The sequence below is a fragment of the Camelus dromedarius genome, chromosome 30 (assembly GCF_036321535.1).
Source record: "Camelus dromedarius isolate mCamDro1 chromosome 30, mCamDro1.pat, whole genome shotgun sequence".
Classification (NCBI taxonomy): Eukaryota; Metazoa; Chordata; class Mammalia; order Artiodactyla; family Camelidae; genus Camelus; species Camelus dromedarius.
In genome coordinates this window covers 8,334,466-8,355,444 of record NC_087465.1, presented here as the reverse complement: position 1 = coordinate 8,355,444, position 20,979 = coordinate 8,334,466, and the positions used below count along the sequence as shown (strand labels likewise).

General features: G+C 38.5%; 1 protein-coding gene across 1 annotated transcript in view; it reads left to right on the top strand.

Annotated features, from left to right (window-relative positions):
- LOC105094653 (cytochrome P450 7B1) overlaps positions 1-20,979 on the top strand; it is a 153,305-nt gene that overhangs the window by 118,191 nt on the left and 14,135 nt on the right. Inside the window, exons 2-4 of the mRNA XM_031441559.2 lie at positions 3,247-3,383; positions 10,410-10,997; positions 11,460-11,666. Coding sequence (XP_031297419.2) covers positions 3,247-3,383; positions 10,410-10,997; positions 11,460-11,666 — 932 coding nt within the window. The remainder of the gene's footprint in view (positions 1-3,246; positions 3,384-10,409; positions 10,998-11,459; positions 11,667-20,979) is intronic.

The window sequence follows — 20,979 nt, the reverse complement described above, 5'->3', positions numbered from 1 at the left end:
AGGCCCCCTCTCCCCAATATCCTGAAGAGCATGTTGATTCTCAACTATCTAGAATTGCAGGAACATTTTCAGGTGTCCCGGTGCCTGCATTGGAGCCAGAAAAGAGTGGAGAAATAGAGGATGTCCCAAGAATAAGTTCTGAGTGACACTGTGCAGCAAGTTACGTTTTCCAGTTAAGTAGTTTCCAGAGTCAGTCAAGGAAGCGTCAGACAGCAGCTGCAAAAGTGCCTTGCTTAACCGCAGTTTGTTCCAAGGTCTGTGTTATCAGATACTGCCGTGCACTTCAGCTGTGCTTTCTGAAATTTTAAACACACACACACACATACACACACACACACACACACACACACACACACACACAGAAAACCTTATTAGTTAGGGAAAAAAAGGTTAAGGCACTGTTGTAGATACTAGGTGACCTGATACCAATATATTAAGTCTTCAAGAACTTCTAATCAACACGTTATTTTATTTTTCCTGAATTGCTGTGCGTGTATCAAGATTACTTAACCACTTACTTGGGAGATGCTTCCAGTAACCGGGACTCCTAGCCTAGAATGATCACAGGAAAAATGGAAAAGAAGAAACCACTCTGATAAGTATAGATTGCTTTGGAAAACACTGGGCTTTAAACATCTAGGGGAAGAATGTGTGAAAGGTCAGGTCTTTTACCCGTTTATCTAACTAAAGGTGTTCATATATCATTAAAAACCAAGGATTCTGTGTTGGTGCACTCTTTTTAATTTTATGTGCCTCCTTTTAACCAAAGGAAAGTGTTTTAAATATCTCTTAAATTTTACAGCTACTTAATGTATTTAGATTCTTCTCCGCTCTTTGCTTCCAGATAAATGTGGACCATACTTGACACTTTGTATAAGCTTTAAGATGTAGCCTGCAACTGGTACAGAAGAACTTGCGAGCGGTGATGCAGCGGTCTATGCACAGAACTTGGGTTTAATCACTGAGAACCTTTGTAAGCTTAAATTTGTGTAATGTACAAGATATGTCCTTGCAGCCTTTTAAATAGTAAAGAGGATATTTGAGGAAGTCTGTTTTGTTTGGGTGGGAAAAATAGGGATACGGACCATAGATTTTGAGGGGTTTTTTAGTTACTCACCACTGCTTCTGGACCTCTTTCTCTTAAGCTTTGGAACGTGATCATCCCAGTAAGCATTAAGCATCCTCTCCCCTCACTCAGCAGTGAGCAGTCAGTATTTCATTTTCAAAGTCGCGGAGCATGAGAGAGACAAATAGCAGTATTTGCGCTGCGCCAGATGTCAGCAGGTCTTTCTGGATCATTATGGTGCTGTCTTTCCTCCCTAAATAATTTTTACAAATACACTGATGAAGACAGATTTCTGTTACCTGTCTTCGATGGGTCATAAGTTGAACTAGCACTGTATTTTTTTTCCTGAAAAATATGCAGAGTGGTGACATAGTGTTTAATACTTTGAAGCTTATTTCTGCCAAAATGAGCCCAGCTGTAAGAAATGATGACCCCCTCATCTTTGTAACAATGGCATGGCTTTCTAACGTGTTTCCCTACTTTGAACATTAAGTCCCTATTTCCCTTAGGTTTCTCAGCTCCATCCTCCCACCCTCCCCAGAAATCCTTTGAAGACTACAGCTTTTGACTGAGTGACAGAACATAGAGGATGAAATTAGTTGCATTAAATTATGATATGACAAAAAGCCTTTCAAAATCTTTGTCACGATGCAACGTTCGAGCAACAAGAAACAAAACAGAGTACAAGTAGACCGAGGAAGAGAGTTAATATTTTGAAAGGAAATTTTGTGAACTAGATCACTTGTGAATTTTGGAAGAGTCTTTGATGAATAGCCTTTCTGACTTGAGGATTTCTAACTTGAAAATTCTCCTCTACAATCATATGTGCAATCTCTTCTTTTTTTATTAATCTTTAGATATAAAATTAACTGTTACAGTGGTTTCTTGGTACACTTTTATATTTCTCAAAAAAGCAAATCTCCATTGCTAAGGTTGCTTTCAAGAAAATAATGGGGAATGGGACAAAGAATAAGACACACATTTCTATGTAACGTTTCATGTCTTCCTATTCATAAGTATATGTATTTAAACAACAGCATCTATTTTGTAAATTACTATGAAGATAAATTGTCCTCTAAAGACAGAAAGCAAAGTTTTGATACAGATTTCCTTTATTTCTATCACACTTTGGATTTATTTTATTTTAGTTTATTTTTTCCCCTATAAGATCCAATATTTCTTACTTTTTTTGTTTAAGTCTAATTCTACCATATTGGGTTGTAGGAAAATAAAATCTACTGATAGGTTAATCGAGTCACATAGAAGTCCGTCGTGAGTATGAACATAATCTTGATCTTTGATTAGATCTGAGCTAGTAATATCTTGTGATTAATCAAAATGCGTTGTACTGCGTGTAGTATAAGTCATCTTCACAGATGGGATAGAGAATCATCAGAGTTCTCTTGAATATTTGTTTTAATCCCTGCTAGGATAAAATGGCTTTGGATTTTTTTAAACTTTAAATCAGATTGAGTTCACCAAATAAATGACTAGGAAGAAATTTTGCAGTCTGGTTTTGCTAGGATTATAGGACAAAAGAAGAAACTTGCTTTTTATTTCAGTATTTCAGTGTTTCATTGTACATACTTCATATGTTCAAAAAAAGTTATCTTGTAAAATTTAACAAATATTCCTATTTATTTGGAGTTTGAATAAAAGTCTTCATAAAAGAGTATGATAAAACACACTTCATGGAAATAATGTTAAGGTTTTATTGTTCTGAACAGTACAAAAGATTTTTCAACACTAATAATTGCCTCTTCTCATTATGTAATTCCAGTATGATTAACATCTGTTAACAAGAGCTTTCCTTCGGCAGCTAAGCTACCTGACATCTAACACCCGGCACCCAGCACATGCTCTCAAACACAAAATGTTTACCGAACGGGTCTGTCATTTCAGCCAACCATTTGGGCCTCACAACACACAATTTCTCAAAAAGTTGCTCACCAAAAGCTATGAATTGAAACTGTCTACCCCAGAGCCATCCTGGAGGGACTCAATAAATCCATGTCTATGATTATATTAGAATCAGTGAATAAAAGAATTGAAAAAAGCTGTGTGATTCATCCAGTTCACTTCGAGACTGGATGAGTGACCCACATGTATTAAAATAAGAATGACTTAATTTTTTCTTTTCTTTTCTCTCTCTCTTTTTTTTTTTTTTTTTTTTCTTGCAGGAGACCTGGTGAGCCTCCACTGATAAAAGGCTGGCTCCCTTACTTTGGAGAAGCCCTGAAATTAGCGAAAGATCCCATAGGTTTCATGGCTACTCTCCAAAAGCAGTATGGTGATACTTTCACTCTTCTCCTAGGGGGTAAGCAGTGCTTCTTGCCCCTCCTTACCTGTATCATAATTCTCACCTGTTCTTTAATGTCTTTATCTTTTTCTCTAGACAAAATATGGAATATTTGTTTCTTATTGTTTCATTTGTAGACTAATGCACAAGAAAACTATGTTTCTGAGTATAGTAATCCTCATCTTAAAAAACAACCAAATTATAGAATTCTCTTGAAGGCACCTAGGGACCCCACCCCCCTCCTGTTAGCATCACCTGTCATTTGCTTTGGTGTGGCTTGCCTTTCAGAATTGTTTTACAAAAAGCTAGAATGTGTTAATGGACTTAATTTTGTAGAGCAGTTTTAGGTTTACAGAAAGTGGATCAGACAGTGCAGACAGCTCCCATATAGCTCCTCTTTCCCTGATCATTGTTTCCTCTATTATTAACACCTTATGTCAGCATAGTATCTGTTGCAACTGATGAGCTAATGTTGATCCATCATTAGAAGTCTGTGGTTTACATTAGGGCCCACTCTTTGTGTTGTCCAGTTCCTTGGGTTTTGACAAATGTATGACGTCATGTATCTGCCATTACAGTATCCCACAGAACAGTTTCAGTGCCCTAAAAAATCTCCTGTGTTCCACGTATTCATTCCTCTTCCCCTCCCTTCTGAGTCCCTAGCAACCACTGATCTAGAATGTATTTTTAATTTAAAAATATTTGTTATGATTCTAACTTCAGTAAAATGTTTATAAAACAAGGGTGGAAAAAAAAGCCCACCACAGGATAACTACATATCCCAGCATCATTGGGCTGAGAGAAGAAGCTAGGACGTTCTCAGCTCATCCTCCTTTACGAGCTCCATGCTACCCAGCTGCATCAGCTATCCTCGGCTGCATAACAAATCTTCCTCAAGCTTGATGCCTTCAGACAACAGTTGGTCTCGCCTGGGTCTCTTGTGTGGCTTGAGTCATCTGGCTGCTTGGTTGAGGCTAAATGGCCCAAGGTGGCTTCATCACATGCCTGGTGATGTTTCATCCTGAGGAAGATGTCCTTAGATGACAGCTAGTATTTCAGAAGGGTGAGAGGAAAATGTGCAAAGCCTCTTGAAGTCTAGCCTCTGATGTTGCAAAACCTCACTTCCACCACCTTCTATTGGTACGAGCAAGCCAGAGGCCAACCCAGACTCAAGGGTGGGGAAAACAGATGTCCACTCCCTCCTGGGCAGAGTGGCAGAGCCACACTGCAAAGGGGCACATGTAGAAAGTCAGAAGGAATTTATTGTAGCCACGTTTGCACACAGTCTTCCCTATCAGCTTATCTCCTGGGCTAGCCATTCCTTTCCTTCACTTTTCATCTGTCCAGTCTACATCCCGGAAGGCTGATCATTAATTACACCATAGATTAACTACACCCCTTTGCCTCTGACTTCTAGTTGGGTGTGCAGGTGGGAGGGCAGGAAGGCTGTGTTCCAGCTCTCCATCTCTCACTGGGCTCTCGTAACAGTTCCCTGTCCTTCCTGAGAACATTGAAGGCATCCCTGTCTCACCCAAATCCCTGTGTATCTACCAAGTGTACCTGTGTTTCACCTCTGTCCTTCCCCCTTTGCTCCAATTTCAAAGAATGTTCAAGACCATCCATTTACCTGTCCCCATGGTCCTCACTTCCTGCCTCCTCTGGGCTGGTGTTGCATTATTTCTTCCTCACATGTGTATCTTCATTATTTCTCTCTTGGGTCCTTACCCTTAGCTTATAACCATGCTTAAGCTTTCCTATCTTCTCCTTCTAGTTACTTTTCACTTCTTTTTTTTTTTTTTTTTTCCTCTCTCTCTCTTTTGCATCCAGATTTTTTAGGAGCGTTGCCTACGTTCACTGACCCTGGTTGCTTAGTTCTAAGAGACCTTCTGCCTGCAGAGGTCAGCAGTGGGCCCTCACCTGACTGGACCTCTCTAGCTGGTTGACAACCAGATCTCTCATTCCTTCTCAAAACACTCTCTTCCTTCATCCTTTTGACACCACACCTTCTAGGTCTTTTGCCAACTCTGAATGTTCCTCATCTGGGTCATATTTACACATGGGTCTTTCTTCGCTCAACCCCTTTTATCCTTCTGTAATCAGCTTTAGAATTTTATGTTCTATTCCTAAGGAATTTGGGTAATTTCTTCTTACTGTAATTACTTTGCCAAGCATCCAAAGCAATCTTTTGTACCTAGAAAACTTCATTTTGGAACTACCATTGCCTTGTCATTGGGAGAAAAGAACGATCCATTGGAAGAAATGGTCAGTACAGTTTAGCTCTCCCATGAAACACACAGTATTTGTTTCATCACAACTTATTCCTTTGCTTGGCAGCTGGCAAGTCGCTTCCAACAGCAATTGTATGCACTCTGATTTCAGAAGAATTAAATGGGAAAAAAAATCCTACATCATAGAAATGGAGAAATAGTAGCATATAGCGTGATCCTCATAAAGGTCCTGAAGGCCCAGGCTCCACCTCGCTCTCCAGCCCAGCCCCATCTCTTACTACTCCTGGCCATGTGCTTAATGCCCCATCAATACGCTAAGTTGCTTGAAATTTCCTCCTCACACTGTGCCCTCTTGTGCCTCTGTTTTCTCTTGTGGTTCTTCCTGCCAGAGTGCTGTTCTATTCTTTTTGAGTCATCCTTGAAAGGTGACTGGCATGAATTCATCGCTTGAGGCCATCATCGCATACCACTTCTTCCCAAAAGCCTTCACTGACCCTTTCCCTCCCCATGCTATGTGTGATGCTTCCTTTCTAGGCTCCAGTTACTCCCAGTATCACTTCCATCGTAGCATTTAATAAATTGTGAATTTATTGCTAATTCACTTGTCTATTTCCCTTCACTACTTTCTAGCTCCTCTATTGCCAACATTTAGTTCAGAGCTCAGCGCTGATTGATTCACAATAACTATGTGATGAGGAAATCCCCAGTACTTTACAGCTGATGAGATACTATAATACAAATGAAGGCCATCGCTGGTGCTTCTGTTCTAAACAAGCTTTTGGCTTCATAATATAAAACTATATTCTTCACTTAAAAAAAAGTCAGCCTTACCTGAAAAAATTAAACCTTATGTTCCAATGAGTAGATACAACAAATTATTGAAAATTTCGGTTTTCCTTTTTAATACATTATACAAAAAGAACCTAAGATGATTAAGCAGTGAATTTTATTCACTTTTCAAAAAACAACCCATTTCTGCTGACACTTGATGTCTTAATCTTAGATACTGAGACGCTTACTGAATTCCTAATGTCTAAATAATTTGACCATGGTTATGCTTTTAAACTCAACCGGTAGACAACCGTAGTTGAATATGCCCTGCTACTTTCCTTTGGCTTCTTTCTAGAGTTTGAATAAATTCCTGTCAAGAAATCCTTTTAATGTATGTGGTTCAAATGATCAGTTTGCAAAGTAGCTCATTTGGCAAATGTGAAATGAGGAACAGAGTCTTCCACCCTTGTCCTATAATATGATTTCAGTGAGTGTATGTTTTTGCATGATGAGCAAATGATTGTCATCCCCCAAAGTCTCAAGGGACATGGATGTCATCTTAATCAAGAAATTAAAAGGTACATCTTTTCATGGGAAACCACGTAAATTCATGACCTGTCGCAGAAAATAGTTCTCTAATTGGTTTTGTGTGGTGGTGCAGCGGAGTCATTTTCCCTGGATGTCACCCCCGCGAAGCACCAGGGCACATCATTGTCAACAGCTAGTGAAATCTCCCTAATAAGAGGGGGAGCGTGGAATGTGGCCATCCTCGTACAATAAAAAGTTGGTTCATAGTCCACTCTTCCGACCAATATTTTCAGCTTCAGATTTAAAAAAATGTCTACTGAAGAACCAGCTAAACATGGACACTAAAAGCTTATAGTTACGGAAAATTTCTTTAAAATTCAAATTTATCTCATATTTGTTGACTGGGCATTTCTATTCCAAATAGTCAAATAGTTGTTCTGAATTCCCTCAGTTGTACAGCATCAACTGTCTGAAATACTTGGCATCAGGTAGCTGCACCTTCCTAAAAGAAGTAATTTTGAAGGAAGTGTAAAGGCTGTTAGGTTAGTAAAGGATCATACGCGTGTTATTCAGGAATGCTGGAGTTAATATCTTTAGGCCCAGTCAGCTCCTGAAAAGGAGAGAGAATGAAATTATTGGCAAAAAATACATTAAAAATTTGTACCCCATTTCAAATTTACTGCTCAAAAGGATGATTTTTTTTTTTGCACAAGTGAGTCTCATTTTGACATTTATATTTTAGACAAATGCAAACCCTGAAATTCTTTAAATCAATATTTCCTATCAACTGCCAAGAGCATTCTTTTCTCTTTTGAAAACACAGCAAAAGATATTGTTTCTATCTTGTGAGCTTTGTGAACTAGGCAACTTGCCTGTTGACACTTGGCATTCATTACATGAAACCACACTGGAGCAAAAGTTAATTTTGCTCCAAGAATACACGGCCTTTAGAATAACTTTTCAGATGTCCTTTGTTAAGAAATTTAAATTCATTTTATGAATGTATATGTGTTTCCTTAACTGCCTGATTAAGGATTACAAAGAAACTCTGGTTTTGCATCTCACATTAGCAGATGGTGGACAGATGGTTTAAATTAATATTAATTTTGGAAAACTTAGCTTAAATTGTTTATACTGAAGATTGAAAGTTGGAAAGCCAGATAGCATCTCCTGTGTGATTAGTACTTCCAAACCCACTTGAAAAGTAAAACCTAGAAAATCAAAATGTCTTACTCAGCAATCCACATCTTATTCGGAAAGATAGTAGGTAAAACATAATGCCCTGATGTTGAAGAAAATTAAGAATGAGAAAAAAGAAAATACAGATCCTGAAGTATGAAGAGCCTTGAAAAGAGTGAGAATTTTATTTACAGTTTGCTTTAAACCAATCAGTAATGATTTCTTAAAAGAACCTATATGCAACAACTGCTTATTTTAAAGTATTAATAATTGGCTTATAAAAATATTAATAATACTGGTGATTAATAAAACCAGACACAGCTTTCCACATTAGCTTTTACTTTTTATTTGAAATTAACCTCATAGTTTTGTTCCATATCCTCACCCCCGAGGAGAGAGAAAGAAAGGGCGAGAGAGGGAATACATGTGTATTTGTGATGAATTCTACATAAAGAAATGAAACCGCTCCTTCAGTAGGCCAGTGGCCAGTAGTTTAATGCTGCCATGGCTGAATGGAGTTTTGTCTTTCCACTTAGGTTTTGATGAATGTGGAAAATCAGTAAGAAAAATTTCAAAATATTGTCTTAAATGTATTTATACAAGACTGAACCTTGTATACATTCTCTGAATGTTAGTGACTAATTTTAAAGAATTCTAAATAATAATAATAATAATTCTGTAAAGATATTTAGCAAAATCATTTAGTGAAAGGAGAAAAATGTGAATCACCGCCTGTGAAAATACACAGCCTTGCCTAAAATTATATCTTTTGCAAAATAAGAGAATTGACTCTTTTTTTCAATTATTTGCCAGGCAGATGCTGGCAGTTTTATTTAATTAAGCTGCAATGGTAAAGCAAGTGTCATAAAATATGCCCAAATCCAATTGAGTCTCTCCCCGGGGGGGTAAAAATTCCAGTGTACTTTATGAATACAGCTTTGGGATCTGACCAGAATGAGCAGTCACTTAGCTTTCCCCTCATTCCTACATTGAACCACCTTATTAAATACATTAAGGGGAAATAGGGTGAATAAAATTCAAGTCATATGATGTGTAGAAAAAAAATTATAGCACATGTATGTTCATTTACATTAAAAACTTAAATTATGTTTTAAAACTGCAAAACCAAAAACATGTAACCTATTCCTAGGATTAGGTTGAAAATTATTCAAAACTTTATCCTAAATCTTATACCAAACTGAATTTAGTTTCTGTGTGTGGTGCAACTAGGAATCTCCAAGATCTCTGCCAGTTTTGAGAGACAGACCATAGTATGACTCTGTTCCTCCTTGTGCCTCCTTATGGAATCACTTGAGGCCCTTGTCGGAAAGAGAGACTTGTAGGTCCCACCTCCAAACCTTATGGATTGGAATCAGGCAGGAATCTGTATTTTTACCCAGCACCCTAAATCTGGACTGACATATGAGACCAGATGCCATCACCTCAGAGGACCCTTGTTGATAACTCCAGGCAGGCTGAAGCAGATGCCATTTCCTGCTTCCCTTACACTGTGTCCCCACCTCTGCTCTATTACTGTCCGTAACAATACAGTGATTCTTTGACATCTTTATATCTTAGAAGGAAAAGGATCCAACCAAGTATCTGAATGTCAATAACTGTTGAATGAATTCATGAATGGAGGGGTGAAAGCATGAATGGATGGGTTCTAGTTTGGAATCCTCTTTTAGTCACAAATCAGTATAAGACCTTGGATGTGTTATTAAATCTCCCTGAGCTACTATTTTCTCATCTATAAACATGAAAATATTGGTATTTGTGATTTGTTGTTAGTGTTGAATTAGACATTCATTTGTGAGTACCTGCTTCATACCACATCTTCATTTATTTGAATTAAAATTATTGTATCTAATCAAAGCTAAGATAGTACTAAATATGAAAAAGCCCTTTGTGAAGTGTAAATAATCAGGAATAGGGGAGCATCTTGCCAATTTGAGGTGTTTGTTTGTTTCCTGTTTGTATTATTGGGGAAAAAATGAAGTGTTTAAGTAAGGAACTTTGAGGCTATTTAAAAGATAATTTAAATATCTTGGTACTTGGTTAAAATAAAAATTTGAAGAATAAATTATCTTTTTGAAAGTCATTAAGAATTTCACAATATTTAACTTCAAGCTTCTAGACTTTTCCCACCTTCTCCCATTTTAAAAAGAGACGTAGCGGAATTTTGAATCAAATGGATTTTTATTAAATTTTTCAGCCTTTCCAGATGTTAATTCTTAAGGTCTTTCTAATTTTGATTAAGATATTTTCAAATTTCAGATTTCTTGTTTTGTTTTGTTTTGCTACCACATAAGCTCATATTCTTATTTGTTTATTTTAGGAAAGTACATCACATTTATCCTGGACCCTTTCCAGTACCAGCCAGTGATAAAAAATCAAAAATTAAGCTTTCGAATATTCAGTAATAAAATAGTAACGAGAGTATTTGACGTCAAAAAGTTGATAATGGATGATGAGATGAATGACGAGCTTCACACCTCCTACCAGTTTTTACAAGGGAAGCACTTGGACTCACTCATGGAAAACACAATGCAGAGTCTAAGACAAGTTTTTGAACCCCAACTCCTAAAAACCACAAGCTGGGACACAGCAGACCTGTTCAAATTCTGCAGCTCAGTAATATTTGAGACGACATTTACAAGTCTACATGGGAATTATCTGGCAGATGATAGGAAGACATTTATTACTGAATTAAGAGATGATCTTTCAAAATTTGATGACAAATTCCCACAACTGGTATCAGGCATGCCCATTGAGCTTCTCAGAAATATCAAATCCATTCGAATGAAACTTAAAAAACACTTGACAACAGAAAACTTAGCTAAAATACAAGGATGGTCAGAAATTATTCAAAGGAGGCAGGATACCCTGGAGAAATACTATACACCCGAGGACATTGAAATAGGAGGTAAGAAACTTGTGAATGATGAGTTGTCTAAAATAAAATAATTTACAATAGACCTTTGAAATAAAAAGACAAAATGGCGACCTTGAAAATTTTTATGCTCTTTCTAATTGGCTAATGATAAAATGTTTTACTCTGAAACAACCCTTTGTGATAATTGATTTTTTTTTTTTTTTTGCTGAGGTGGTAATGCAAGATATTTAACAGTGATAATGAGAAAGAGTATAACTAAGCTGCATTTACTCCTCTTATCTCATCCCCCTCCTCCCCACCCCCTCACACACACATTACATTTTAAACTATTCTCATTAAGCAGAAAATTAGACTTCAGAAGCCTATTGGTCCTCATTAGCATGCACTGATCCTTGGCTGGGTCTGTGTCCTAACATCTTTTAATTAGCACACTGCAAATCTAATCAGTGTAATAAACGCTATTAATCTTCCTTTTCACTTATTTTCTCCCAGCACATCATTTATCCTTTCTCTGGGCCTCTGTGACAAACACCACTTCAGCTATGTTCTGGACGATGTATTACCTTCTACGGCACCCAGAAGCTATGGCAGTGCTGCGTGATGAAATTGACCATTTGCTGCAGTCAACAGGTCAAAAGAAAGGGCCTGGACTTTCCATCCACCTCACCAGAGAACAATTGGACAGCCTGATCTACCTAGGTAATTTATTTTTATCTGTTATGAAGAAAAGAAGGTAGCTCTCTGCAAACTCAGTTTATCACTCAAAGCTGTTTACCAAGAGGTGGAGGACACAGCTGCCTAATTGACATAAAAACACCCATTTACATCAATTATAAATTATGTAGTTTAGGTAGGTACTCTCACTGCATGTAAACATTAAGGCCTAGGTAATTAACTATGTAAGGTATGCAAAAAACCAAAGCTTTGCAATTATTTATTTGAAAAAAAAAAAAAAAGTTCATGCCTGCTAAGTCATCTGATGCTGAGCATCTGCTGGTGGGCTGATGTTTTCCGAATACTGTTGCACAGTCCTGACAAGAAAGGTATTTGGGACTGAAAAAAAGAGTATTTCAGAGAAGCAACTTGTGCGCAAAATGTATTTGTTCTTCCCTAAAATGTTATTCCTATGTTTTCAAGCAGAGATTAGGGTGTTCTGTACAGCTTGGAGTGTATGACTCTCAAAAATGTAGTAAGAGTTGTTTCCCCTGGGAATTCATGATTTAAACACACTTGGGGAAGAAAAAAAAAAAAAGGAAGGAAGGAAGAAAGGGAAGGAGTGAGAGAGAGAAAAGGAAAAAGCCACAACTACAAATTACTCCAGGTGAAATGTCAGTATTTTATAAAATAATCACTGACTCATGAGATATACATGGTCATTATTTCAAAAATGTGTGTTTTTCTATTTCCGTGGAGGCCTGTGTGTCAATAACAACGAGCTTTTGATGACAGTGATTCTCCTTTTTGGATTTTGATAAGACCACTCTCCTTAGGGGAATGAATTTTAATTCCTGAAGTCTAAATTCCATCTTAACGAATTGTTCTCTGTTCATTCTGTGTTGACAGTTCACACTGTGGTGTCCTTGACGACACAGTATTCCAAGTCCTTTTGGACAAATGTAGGAGTAAGTCTTTATATGTAGGAGTAAATTGCTTTCCTCTTTTGACAATGTGGGCAAATCTTTTAGCCCACATTGGCCTCAACTTTTTACCTTTTAATTATGCTCCAGATTCTTTGATGGGAATTTCTGGGAGCAGAGGCCCTCCAGGTCTTGACCAGTGGTGACCACCAGTCGGCAGTAAGAAGAATGGCCCAAGTGTTCTAGAGATTGTCCTCACCGGCTGGGATAAGACCGAGCAGAGGCAATAGCAGAAAACTTGCCTTATAGAGACAGCTGGCCAGCTTATTCAGTCATGCTGGTTTTAGCATACATTATCAAAGTAATCGTATATTTGCTTGGAGAAAGAAAATAATCCCAGCATTATTAAAATACAAATTTTATTTTATCTTTACTTTCAGAATTACTAGGGAAGAAAGGCACAAAGTTTGCATAAAGTTCTGGGTAGTTGCTTTCACATGGACATACAGTATTTTCTGGGTAGAAGACTTACAGTTCCTCTGAAGATCAAGGTTGCATTTCCCATATATTCAAGTAATTTCAGTTGCATTTTATGAATCTGATGGTGTATACCAGGAAGTAAAGCAAATAAACTTTAAAGAATATGCATTTGTATTTTAAGAGTGACACTGTTGTTCCTCTTTAAAAAATCAGATGAAATTCATCAACTCTCCTTTTATCCTCAACTTCTCACTATTGAAAGAAAAGATCATTTCAAAATTGTGGTATTAAAGCAGACATGTTTAAATGTATTCAAGCAGAGGAAGTGGCAATTTCCAGAGCTATAATTTGGGTCCATTTAAGTCCATAGTTTGAGCTAGAGATGTTCCTCCTGGAACCCTCCTAAATTTACCACTGACTTGTCATCAACAAATGAACTCTATCCCCAATCCCAGGAGCATGTAGATCTACCTGAATAAAGGCAGTGCCTTCAGCAATCTAGAAGGTGGACCCCATTCATCACAACCTCAGGTACCAGCAGAGGCCAGTGTTGCTCATTATGGGAATTTAATCTTCTAGAAAATAGGGTGCACTTTTTGTCTTTCTCCAGATAGACAGTTTTATGCAGATTGAAGCAAATTTTTATATGAATCAATTCTACAGCAAATAACCCCTTCATCTAGTCAGGTCAATCGTATGTCTATCAAAAGAGTATGACCTCTATGTGAAAAGGGAAGATGGACAGAATTAAATATTTACAGGGCACCACATGGCATGAATATGTGTGTGTGTCTTCTTCTTAAAGAAAGAGATCTATTCTAAGTACAATTTCTTTAAAGAAAGATATCTTGAATTTTTATTTTTATAAGAAAAAAGATCACAAGGATGAAAGGAACACTGCATTTTTGTTTTTAAACTGGGAAGGAGAATTTCCATAATTAGTAGAGCAAAGGGAAAGGAGTATTTTTTTAATAGAGATTTTACATGTCAGCATACATTGATGACCAAGCAAGGTTGGAGAGGAAATTTAGCATGCTATAAAAACGAGTATCTTATTCCTGAACAAAAATGATTTCTCTTGTTGAGAGTGACCCTAGGAGACAGAGCCCCCTGGGGCACAGGCTGATCGTGAAACACATCACCATGCATATAGTATTAATGGATTTATGCTTTTTTTTCCCAATGCTCTTGAGAATCTTTCTTTATAAGCATTCTGCCTTTTTCTTATAGATAAAGAAAAAACACAACTCTCTTGTTTTATATTTATGTAACTTATTATAAGGATTCTGCTTCTCAGGTCCTCACTAATATTTTCTATTAGTGTTTTTAAATATACATTTAGAATCAATGAGTATACACCATGAAGTTCAGATAACCATTACTTGGGACCTAATTCTTCTTAGGAACAGTTGCTGATAGAAGAGAGGTTGCTGATAGAAGAAAGTAAGCAGTTTTCAGTTTTCCCAGAAAGAAGAGCCTGGGGTAGAGGTAAGATTTAGAGTGACAGGTTTCCAATATGGGAAAAAGGAAAGGAGAAAACATGATTCAGGGAGAAGACAAAAAAATAAAAGATGATGCAAGGAAACAAAATTGAAGTTCCAATAAATGGATAGCAAATAATCTCATTGGGTACTACTTCTTCAAGATTCACCTGAATAATGCATATAAACCACTTGGGAAGTATAGGTTCAGTAAATGCCATCTATTGTTGTGACCAAAATTATAATTTAACCTCCGTGCCCTCCCTCTGATGTTTCTATTGTTTCCTTCGTTTTTCAACTATTTGTGAACCAAGCTGGTATCAAGTTCAAGTCTGCCTTACCCCACAGGAGTGCTCTTTCTGTGTATCACACATGAAAAGAGCAGACATGCTCTAAATAAGAACATAATGCAGAGTGGATTATAACTCCTGAACTGCTCAGGGGAACTGCAGGCCCCTAATTTTGTTCAGTTACACATCCTGAAAATGAGAAAAGGTGCAAAGGTGGTCCAAGTGAGAGATTTTGGAATAAAAGGAGGTGTTACAAAACTAGAGCTCGGCAAAGCTTGTAATACCTTTTTTAAAGGAGGAGAGCGTATATTATAATAACTCTAGAACTATAAGCTTGCAGTGATTCTCCAGCAAAATCCCATAGAGATTTCTAAGCACACTGTTTGGGAGTAACTCAAGGGGGAAAGAAACAAACGAATGATCATTGGAAAAAATATTCTTTAATAACAAATAATGATTATGACGTTCTATCTATTAATGACTTCAATATTTCAAGGCAGTCTTACAGATTTATATTGTTTCCTATGATCTTCACCAAGATACTGGGGGGCTGGGGGCAGCTATTATTTTGTCATTATTTTTACGGATGAGAAAATCCTCAGGGAGCCAAATAATTCGCCTGGTAGGGTCCTGGAGGTAAAGGAGAGAAGCAGGATCTTAACTGTGGTTTTCTGGCCACACCTGTGCTTCTCCCATCAGACCCGTCTGATCCCAGAATCCTTTGAGTCCTTTTCCATTGTCCGAACTGAAAGGGGAGAGTTCTTTGCATCTTGATTCATCAAAGCCAGCTCTGATTTGCACGTGGGCGAGATCAGAAAATACGGGCTAGATGGTGATAGAGTTAACTGTATTCTTAATTTCAGATGAGATGTTATAAATGACAATATTAATAGTTATTATTTTACTGTGTGGCAGGCTTATTAGTTCATTTAATCATCATCAAGTATTAGCTTATTTATGTCTATATAGATATTTATATAGATAGATGTAAATTTATATCTATATATATAGAGAGATAAATAAGCTCAAATATAGGTTTTCTAATAACCCTCAAATATTACTATCTTCTTTTAACTGTTGGGTAACACAGTGCAGAAAGGTTAACCAACCCGAATCATGTAACTAGATAGTGGCAGAGCCAGAAATGGATGCCAGGTCTACCTAAGCTCAACGCTAACCCATAAATACTGTCACCTCAGGGAAAAGTGCCCCAGAAGTATACCAGAGATCTTGACCCCTACTGTTTACAAGGATATGTATCACAAATTCTCAAATGCAGTTGGATTTAAGGGTGAGATTGGGGCTAGAGGTTCACATCAGAATTTTGTGCCTTTTTAAAAAAATAAAAGTAAGCTTTTCATTTTAGAATACTTTTAGATTCACAGAAAAGTTACAAAGAGAGTTCTCATATACCTCTCCCCCCCCCACCACCACCGCCACACACACAGTTTCCCTTACTATTAACATCTTAGTGTGGTATATTTGTCATAATTATTGGGTGTAATTTTGAAAAAGCTCATTCAATATTATAAGATAATTGTGTACTTGAAAAATTAAAAGTGTACATAATTTAGCCAGCAGTAGTGAAGTTTAGCAAAACCTCTTCCACTGGGGATACACAGAAGGTATAAATTCTACTTCATGTTGGAGACTTCTAACTGGAGGAGAGGAGAGAGGTATCTTCCACAAAGTTGTACACCAGAAATCAGGTCATGAAATTTGTATATGTAACATAAGGAAATGCTGGCTAAAAAGTGAAAAATACTGATTTGGATGTTTGTCAAACTTTCTGCTTAGCACACAGCAAAGAGGGCTAGATAATATAATGAAATGCTGGAAACAGGAGTTGAAAGGATTGAAAGGGAAATTTAATGAGAATGAAAATTATTGTACTTAGGTCTAAAAATCAACTGCATAAGAATAGGATGAGGCACTGTGTGGTCTAGCAGAAGAGGGTTTAAAACCATGCTTCTCAACCTCGTTGCTCACTGGAATCATCTAGGAAGCTTTAAAAAGTACTCAAACCTGGTCCCACCTCCAGAGGTTCTGATTTCATTGGTCTGGGATGCAGGCTGATGGCTTTAAAAGCTCCCTAGTCAATTCTAGTGTGCACCCAAGGTTCAAGATCACTCATTTGAAGGTTTCAGTGAATGCAGTGGTTCTGAGTCCCTTGGTCTGGGATGGAGCACTTGTTTCTGTAAACCACTTCAGGGGGTTGTGACGAGAGGACATCCTTGATAACCTCCAGAATATCAGCTTAAAACAAGTCCGTGGTGGTATTACTTCAAAAATCTGTTGCTCATCTGCTTCCAACAAAATATTAATTGAAGTGTGGTTTCGAGGGCAGAGAGAGGTATTCCTCTCTGCATTTCCAACTGAAATAGCATGCCCAGCTCCGCCACATTTTAAGGGCATGTTGACGAACTGAATTAAAGACTAAAGGCCGTATCATCACTGAGGTATAATTAAAAATGACATGATAAAAAAAATGACATATTTCTCTTTAAATACTTTTTAAAGGGCTGTTGCGTGGAAGAGGGATTCAAAAAAAATTTTTTTTGCCTTTGTATTTGCTAAAGGGTAGAAATTAAAGGGACGACAATTTCAGCCCAGTATAAGAACTAACTTGCTACTGTAATGGGCTTTCTGCATGCCCTCACTGGAGTTACCCAATCAGAAACTGAACAATATCTTCACTAGGACCCTGGGGAGTCTTCCTGTGTTATTTGTACCTTGCAGCCCTGAATTACCTAGATTGTAGTGTCCCTGAAGGCCAAATCCATATGCCGTGTTCCCTTTTCTACCAACATCCGTGGCCCAGTACACCGAGCAGAGAAGGACCTTAGTAAATGTCTATTGACTCTATGAAGGTTGAATTTATATTTCCATCTTTTAGCAGTAAACCAAAAGCCTGCAGTGCAGAGAGTAGGCATTCGTACCAATTCAGATTTATTTTTAACTTAAAATATACAATTGTGGAGCCAAAAAGTAGTTATTCAGCTTCATATTGTCTAATTATGCCAATTTCCTATCTACCCTCTCACCTGTCTTGAAGGCAGTTATGTAAAACCTCGTGTGCACACCTGGAGGGAGGCTCCCTGCATTTCCTCACACCTTCTCAAGCACACTACCTCCAGGTCCCCCTTCCCATTTCTGTCCCCCTTCCCCTTTCTGTCCACCTTCTTTTTTAAGACCCCCCAATCCCCCCACCGAGTGACCAGCCCCAGCCGACCGCAGCACGGCCTGGCTGTTCATTCCACTCCAGCCATCACCGCTATCCGCTGATCACCATAGCTAATCAGATGGTGTGACAGTCTGCACCAATCATTAAGATGACCCAAATTAACAGCCTGGCCATGTCACAGCACATTCATTCCACATACCCAGACGTGGCCTGAGTGTGAGGCAGCAACTTGGATGTGCTTATTTGTGTTTGCACTGTAACATGCATTATTGATTGTCATAAGCTGCTTCTGCGCTTTAAATCTGCAAATGAGAATCATCTGTCAATTATTACAGCCAGAATTGAGAGCTGAGGGCAGAAGAGAAAGTGGATATATTCCTTTTTCTCCCAACATTTCCTTTTATTTGCCTTTTTTTTTTTTCACAGTCACATTGTAAAGCATCTTAGCTCAAAGTATCCCCCAGCTTTTTGCTTAGAAGGGATACTTAATCAGAATATTTTTATATCCTGTAAAGAGAAACAAACCTTTCCGAGACAGATAAAGCAGGTTAGTGCTGGCTCTGAATTGTAAGTTCATTGCGGGAATTCTGTAATCCAATTTCCTGGTGTCTACTGGTCAGTAAAGATTCCTCCTTGATAAAACACGGACTGCCTTTTCTTAATCACAATTGCAATTGTTGGCACCTTGCAATGTCTGGTGTAAATTATCCCCCAAATATTTGCATTCTTGTTAGCCGTTTTCCTACGATGCATTTAGTAAGTAGAGGGTCCCCATTACCTGCTAAATATTAGTATAAATTAACAATCCATTATGCACAATAAGTTTTATAAAACATTTACAGAGAGAGATCATGTTTAATTAAAATTAACGTGCATATGAAAGCCAAGTGCACTAATGATCACAGCGACCTTTTATTACCTGCAGCCCCTTGTTTTGGCTGGAATGATTGACAGCTTGCTGTTTGGCCACCATGTTGAATTTCAGCTGACAAGACTTTTCATTTTAACTCAATTTGCCCGCCTATCACAAGCTGGTGGCAGGCCAGACCCAAGTCACCCAGCTTTGCCTCAGCAGCTTGCTCCAGTTCTCATTAGTACGCATTTATTCAGTGGAAATTGGAAGACAAATGCTTGAAGGCATGTGAACTAAGTATAGCAAATTAGGTTTAAAGACTGAATATTTATAAGTGTATGGAAAGTTTTTTTTTTTTTTTTTTAATTCTAGAGCGAATTGAGAACTGAGTGCTAGCTTTGGTATAAAAGACATGAAGCTAGAGGGGGAAGGAAGATTCTAAGAATAACAATACTATAAGGTTTTTCTTTCCATTTTGGAAGTATGTAAAATCTCTCTGACAACACCTTATCAAACCAACCTGGCCACTCTTCCGTGGAGTACTTGCACGATGAAGTTAGCACCTCAAGTGTGAGAAGGGGGGGAAAATGAGGGTCATGTTCATCTGTTGCTTGGTTATCCCTTGGTATGTTTTAAATTGCCTTGTTTGTTCAGCACTAGCACAGAAACAGATGTTGCTCGGCCGCGCAGGATAATTTACTGTACCTCCTGGTGCAGCATGGAAGTCCTCCCAGGGCCCAGCTGGTCTGTCAGTGGCACTGGCTGGTGTCTGCTCGACTATGACAACTACAAGTAGAGGCTGCAGTTTTTTTGTTTTGGGTTTTTTTTTTTTTTTTTTGGTTTTTTTTTACTATGCAGTTGTCATTCTTCTCAACTTATAGCTCTGCCTGCGTTCTTACTGGGGAGAGGCTGCTGGCTTTTGTGTCTGTACTTTGAAACACAGAGCCACGGAAGCACCCTCTCCATTGCTGCTAATAATGCCACTCATGACTTTCGGCGTCTGATGCTGATCGGCACAATGGCTCAGAGCGAGAGCCAGCCTGTCTTGCGCACGTAACTGGTCCTGGAAGGTAAAACCGATTTGTCATTTACGATCTGACCGCTAAGCCACACTTTGTGCTCCATTATTGTGATTAACTTCTGCCTAAGAGATGCTTGCCCGATTGTCATTTGTGATCGTGCAGTGGGCGCAGGCCGCCTTGCTGCCCGCGAGCACGTCCTCCAATCGGATGTGACCGCGCTCTGCGGGCTGTTAAATGCCCGCCCGGTCACAGCAGCCACCCCACAATTATTCTGCTTTTGTCTTTCTTCTTCCCACACCCCTCCTGGACTTGGTGGGGGAGCAGCCCCGCTGCATATGTCGGCTACCATTTCGCACCACAAGCTAAAGCGATGCTCTCTGTTGTTGATCCAACAGAGCCAGCAGCAGTACGTGGGAGGCTGACCCTCGCTTTTCACCGTGGAAATGTTGGTCGCTGGTGTCCTGCCAGCTGAAATCCGTCGTGTCAGGCGCCTTGTGGCTATCTGCAGTAGAGTCCATGTTCCAAAACCAAAGTTCTTTTCTGGCTTCATCACCAACAAACCGATTTGACTCTGCCTGATTATAATAACGAAGGCAGTCCAAAAGAATATGCACAGCCTCACTGTACGTCACATTGAATCACCACACTGGCCACACAGAGCTGACCGCAGCCTCATTTCTTTAGACAAATGCATGCTTAGGGAAAAAGCTCCCGGGAGAAGGTCCCCAAAGCTACTTGATAGCCCTGTGCGAGCTGTGCGTAGATCTCAGTGTTCAGGAAATAGCATTTATTTGTATTTTTGGATGGATGCAAGCCCTCACTAACCAGCCTGCTTCTATAATCTAATAACTGGGTATTTTACGTTTGAGAGCTTTGCATTCAGCTAAGAACCTGGGCACTGTGTGTGTGTGTGTGTGTGTGTGTGTGTGTGTGTGTGTGTGTGTGTGATTCTAAACTGCAAGCCATAAACACAACCATTTATTACCATGTGAAGGGGAAAAAATACTCAATTTGGGGCTCTTTTTCACATTACTGATTAGAAAGAATCAAGCTTTTGATACTAGGACCCATTCACGCTGGTGAAAACATAGTCAGTTTTGATTATGAAGGCAGAGATGCAGACCT